Raw genomic sequence first — 6,000 nt, forward strand, 5'->3', positions numbered from 1 at the left:
GTAGATCAGGAAATGTCTAGAAAGACATGATTAGGTTTATCCCATTGATTTCTTTATGGCTTGTGGATTCCTCTGTGCTAACCCCAGGTGCTTTTGTTTTGCTTGTAACCTTTAAGCTGGACTTCAAGAAAGCTACTCTTGGTGCTTAATCCTTGTAGTTGCTCTTTTAAAATCTAGCAATAGTCTGAGTCCCCAGATATATTTTCTATCTTTTTTTTTTTTTTTAATAAAATTTACCTTTTTTAAGAACAGAATTGGATTTTTGTGTTTTAAGAGGTTTGTGCACATGTTGTTTAATTAGCAACAGCTGATTTCTCCTTTTTTCCCCCCTTCTTTCTCAGCTCTTTCCGGGGGGGGGGGGGGTTGTTGAAAGGGCTTGAGGGTACCCCACAGGTAGGAATTCCCAAGTGCGCCTTCCTGGGCTCTCAAAGGGGTTCTGCACTTGGGTGGTGGCAGCATCTACCAATCCAAGGTCAGGAGGTAGTAGACCTTGGAGGAGGGAACCTCAGGACAGTGCAGGGTGGTGTCCCTAGCCCCAGAAGCTCCCAACACAGATATATCATGGTGGGCTTGGGAGGGGAGAGAGTCAGAGAAAACGAGGGATTCCCAAAAGCCAGCCCAGTAACACAGCAGTAAAAATTCAGCACCCAATATTTTTAAAATTTGCTAAATTCTGCATATTTCATTTGTCAATAAATAAACATGGAGGCTCTAGCATGGCAGTGGAAAGTACAGGCCACTGGCTGCACAGAGGTGGGAGATCACCCTGCAGCCCACCCTGGGACATGGACTTCAGCAGTGAGGCTGCACCTGAACCTGATACAGCACTAGGGCCAGGCCGGCCCCACAAACACACCGGGTTCCTGCCCCTCCACACCAGATGCACCAAGATAGCGAGCGAGAGGGACAGACTCTCACACGCACGCCCAACCCTGGCCCCCGATACAGGTGTGGGGCAGGCAGGCTCAGCCCAGCAGGATCAAAGTGTGGAGGGGCTTACTGTGGGGGGATCCAGGTGTGGGATGAGAGGGTTCTGTGTGGCACAATCTGGGTGCAGGTGGCTTGGTGTGAGGGAGTTCTGGATGCAGGGGGAATGGGACTCTGCAGGGAGGACCAGGTGAAGGTGGTTGGGGCTCAGCACAGAGGCAGGCTCGGCAGGGGGGACTCAATGGGGGGGGGGTGTCCAAATGCCAAGGGAGTGGGGCTTGGTGGGGTGGGGCTCTGGGTGCAGCTGGCTGGGCTCACTGGGGTGGAGGTCCAGGTGTGGGGGGCTCGTTGGGTTGGTCCAGATGCATGGGGCTCATTGAGGTGTGGGTTTGAGTGGGGAGGCTCAGTGGTGGTGGTCTGGATGTAGGGGTGGGAGTCCAGATGCAAGGGCTTGGCACAGGTCCAGATGCAGGGGAGGACTCAGCAGGAGGGGGGCTCCGAATTCAGGGGGTGAGGCTCAGCAGGTGGGGGTTCAGGTGTGAGGGGCTCAATGGGGGGGTTCTGAGTGTGGGGGGTGATGGTCAGCGGGGTGGGGTATGGGTATGGGGAGATGCAGCAGATGAACGGGGGTTAGACAGACAGGGGAGCAGCTCCCCATACAGTGGCTCCTACACTTGCAGCATAGGAGCGATGGGAGCAGGAAGCAGGGAAGGGGGTGAGCAGCCAGGGGAGGTTTCTGGGGGTTGGTCTGACCTGGCCCTGGCCACTCCTCGTGAAGGAAGAGGAAGTCCTGATACAGGGTAGGAGTCACCGGCTGGGACATTCCCAGCCCCACACTCCTCCAGTCATTTACCTCTCCGCCGGCTGCTCTGCGCACCCAAAACAATGCGCCTGCGCTGTTCAGGAGGGGTGCATGACCGCTCTTATGGCTTCCCTTTGCTTCCCCGTCAGAAGTAATTATTCTGCGGGGAAACAAAGAAATCTGCAGGGGACATGAATTCTGTGCACGCACAGTGGTGCAGAATTCCCCTAGGAGTAATAAAGAAGAAGCTCAAGCTAGGATTACATAGGCAGGGTAAGATGAGCAGTTTCTATGTATTTCTCTAACACTTTCAATTCCATGTTAGATTATATTTGTTCTTAGTGGAAGAAATAAGATAATTTATTTTCACTAACTCTAAGACTAAGCCTGATATGTGCTACTAAGTTATTTAGAGACCTGATTGCTGTTTCTCATAGTGACACTACATAATAATTAATATATGCTGAAGCAGGGGTTCTCAGGACAAATTTTTTGGTGGCTTCAGAGTGCGGCCACCAACTCTTACTGGTGGTCACTGTCACACTTTTTCCTAAAATACTTAATTAGCTTTAGGAAAAACAAATATACACATATACATGTCCAAATATTTATTGCGAGCTAGTAAGTCTGCTGTGAAAAGTGATACTTGTATGTTTGTTAATATCACTTTTCATGGCAGACTTACTAGCTAGCAGTAAACAAACATACAAGTATCACTTTTCACAGCAGACTGACTCAGCCCTGGCAAGCCTGTGGACAAATTAAGACCTGGATTGGGGGAGGAGGGGTCAGGGTAGGCAGCAAGAGCCAGGGATGATGGGGTTGGGGGGGCTGGAGGAGACGGTGGGGGGCCAGAACCTGAAGCCCCGTAACTGGGGGATGGAGCCCGAAGCTGCACAGACAGAACCCGGGGCCAGCTCCTCTGTAGCCAGAGCCTGAAGCCCTGCAGCTGGAGTCTATCATCCCAGGGGCGAAGCCCAAAGCCTAAGCCCCACCGCCCCTGGGAAGGTGGGGAACTCACCAGCTGCCTGCTCCTCCAGTGTTATGCCCCATCTGTCTCCAAAGCAGGGGCAGGGCCCAACCCCTGCTTGCAGCCCCAGCAGCCAACACCAAGGCAGTGCATCCAGGAACAACAGGGAAGTAGAGGGGCCGCTGTTTTGACCAAGAGGCTGTGGCCATGGCCGCAAGAAAAGTCCCTGGTGGCCGCATTTGAGAAACGCTGTGCTAGAGTGTCTCTCTGGATTTCCAGTTCCCAGGGAGAAAAGACAAACCTTTTAACTCTAAATCTAAAAGAACCAAGGAGTGGATGATGGCAGCAAAGATACAAGATAAAAAATCCTAAACCTCAAATGTTCCCTACCCAGCTTTCTCTTAACACCTGATATGATGAAGTTATTTCTATTTAAATTACTAAAAGCTACCTATCGAAGGCTCTAGAAACCCTAGCACACTATTAATAATACAAAGTCATCTCAGCAGTATTTAAATAATCAATTAAACAGGAACTCATCAAGCCATTTACAGAAACTCCTTCCTGCCTTTTCATAGCTGTAGGGAAAACACCCTTCAGCTCTCTCCAAAAACCCTGCAGAGCAGATAGATTTTGCAGTGTGCTCAAAAGGTCACTAAATTCAGCCTATTTCAGACCAACATGGGGAAACAAGAGTCTCAGATTTTTCACTGAGAATTCCCTACTTGTCACTGCCCCTTCTTTTATAATGAGAGCACTCCAGCTCACAGACCCCTGCTGAGGCAATATGACCTAGGGAGAGAGGCACTCTCTCAGGTAGGCTGACCTAGGCTTTATAAGTTATGATCACCTCTTGAGCTCCACCAGGAGACCAGCAGACAACCAGTGAAGAGCCCAGAGCACTGGCATCACATGCTCCTAGTGAGGTGGCCTGCTCAATAAGCACGTCCCTGCATTCTGCACAAGCATTAGGATCTGACTGGTTTAAGGTGCAGCCAATATTGCAACAATCTAATCTTGAGGTGACAAAGGACTGGTTAAGAGTGGCTTGTCTACAACTGAATGGAAAGGTTGCTCTTCCCTAGCTGGATAGTGATTATAAAGAGCTGACTAGTACGCTGCCGTAATGCAAGTGTCAAACAGCAGCCACAGGTCTAGAATTACCTAATACATGCCAAACCCTGATAACTAATAGAATCATAGAATATCAGGGTTGGAAGGGACCTCAGGAGGTCATCTAGTCCAACACCCCGCTATAGAGTTATAGGTTGTCAATACAAATAGTGTCTCCACACTACAGCATGCTAAATCTAAAGCTGGCTGGCTATGTAACATACACCTAATATTAACAGGCATAGCAAAAGACAGGGCTAGTAGGGAAGCTGCCTAGCAACACCACGGGCCAGGCAAGGCAGTAGCACTTACCCATTGTCACCACCAAACACGTAGATGGCATCCCGATAGGCAACCACGGTGTGTTTGCTGCGCCTGAGAGAGAGTCTGTCAGACACTGGCAAGGGGAGTCCTGGCCCCGCCCCCACACCCTGACCCGGTCACTCGGTGCCACCCCCACCCCACACACACCCTGCCCCACCCTCTCTCCACCCCCTCCCCACACAACACCCTGATCCACCCCCTCTCAGGCCCTCCCCACCCCTTGAGCTGCCTACTCGGCATCGCCCCACCCCAGCGCTGCCCCGCCCACTCGGCTCTGCCCACTCTCAGCCCCACCCCCACCTTGGCCACCCACTTAATTCCGTCCCCAAGCTGGCGCGATTTCTCATCGCCTCACCTGGCCCCTACGAACTCGTCACAGGGCGGCAGGCGGCGCCACCGATGCACTGTCTCGAAAGGCCCGAAGTTGAGGGTCAGGTACTCCACGCTGTCGGAGCAGCTATGATCGAAATCCACGCTGGGCGCCACCTTGGAGCTCCCAGCCCCTCCGCCCGACGGGGCGCCGGCTGCTGCCATGGCCCAGCTCCTACGGACAGGATAGACCCCCGCCGCAGCCCAGGCACATGCGCAAGGGACTGGGCGCTGGGCGGGACTGCGGAAGCACCGCTCCCTGAGGCCAAGGGCTCCCGGCGTGCTCCGCGCCGTGAGGGGACTACAACTCCCGGCGTACCCCGCGCTGAGTAGGCCTGAGGCTCTCGCACTGTCTCTTGGAGGTGTCTCATTCATTTTCGGATCTTCTTCCCATCCCGGTAGAAAGGTCTCTGGTTCCGCCCGACCCGGCGCCCGCCCTAGCGGGCCCGGCCGTCGCGGTGCAAGGAGAGCGGGAGCCGGGGTCGGTCGCTGCTCGGCCCCTGAGGTAGTGCTGGGTGGGGAAAGCCCCAAGCGGGTCACATGAGGGAGCCTCAGGCCCTGCTCTCACCTGGGGAGGCCCACTCTTGGCTGTTAAGCTCCTGGGGCAGGAGGACCCTTGCTCCGGTTGTGGTTGGCTCTGCCTGGGGCGCCTCCGGGCTATGGTAACAAAGAACAAGCATGAGGACCAGTCAAGGGCGTTAATTAGGCGGGGGGAGGAGCAGAGTTTAATAGTGGTGATGGGCTCCCAGGTGAAAACTGCACAGAACTAGTGTGGAATGTGAGCTCTGAAGAGGAGAAGTGCTGCTCCCAGCTTGTGCCCTTGGGGCAGGGAGTCAGTGTTTTGTTTACAAACAGAGGCAGGGTGATTAAGATAAGAAAGGGCTGATGATTAAATTAAGGAGCTGGAAGTCATTAGATGAACCTGTAAAACAGGAATCCATCTGGGGGTTGAAGAAAGAACACAGGGGACTCAGAAGAAATACAGCCAAGCCCTATGAGCCAAGTTTACGTTCAGAAAAGAGGAAGATATGAGGGGGGTAGGTAGGTGAAAAGAAGGGGCCAAAATCCAGGGAAGGGATAGCAGGGAAACTACAATACCCACCTGGTGAAGTGAAGAAACAGATTGACAGAGCCAGAAGGGTACCCTGAAGTCACCTATTACAAGACAGGCTCAACAAAGAAAGTAACAGAATGCCACTAGATGTCACCTACAGCCCCCAACTAAAACCTCTCCAGCCAGGGGCAGCTCTACCTTTTTGCTGTCTTTGGCGGCATGCCTGCGGGAGGTCCGCCGGGCCCGCGGCTTCAGCCTACCCGCCGCTGAATCCATGGGACCGGCGGATCACCCTCCAGCGCATCGTCAAGGATCTACAACCTATCCTGAAGGACAATCCCTCACTCTCACAGACCTTGGGAGACAGGCCAGTCCTCGCTTACAGACAGCCCCCCAACCTGAAGCAAATACTCACCAGCAACTACACACCACACAGCAAAA

At 53.2% G+C, this 6,000-nt stretch overlaps 1 protein-coding gene across 2 annotated transcripts in view; it reads right to left on the minus strand.

Annotated features, from left to right (window-relative positions):
* Positions 1 to 4,880, minus strand: part of LZTR1 (leucine zipper like post translational regulator 1) — a 268,122-nt gene extending 263,242 nt beyond the window's left edge. The window contains exons 1-2 of one of the 2 annotated variants that reach the window (XM_065403185.1): positions 4,492 to 4,880; positions 4,125 to 4,187 (exon numbers count right to left, since the gene is read on the minus strand). In XM_065403185.1, the coding sequence (XP_065259257.1) occupies positions 4,125 to 4,187; positions 4,492 to 4,880 (452 nt within the window). The remainder of the gene's footprint in view (positions 1 to 4,124; positions 4,188 to 4,491) is intronic. The other variant, XM_065403186.1, reaches the window with a different exon arrangement.
* Positions 4,881 to 6,000: the final 1,120 nt, after the last annotated feature.

The sequence above is a fragment of the Emys orbicularis genome, chromosome 4 (assembly GCF_028017835.1).
Source record: "Emys orbicularis isolate rEmyOrb1 chromosome 4, rEmyOrb1.hap1, whole genome shotgun sequence".
NCBI classification, from domain to species: domain Eukaryota; kingdom Metazoa; phylum Chordata; order Testudines; family Emydidae; genus Emys; species Emys orbicularis.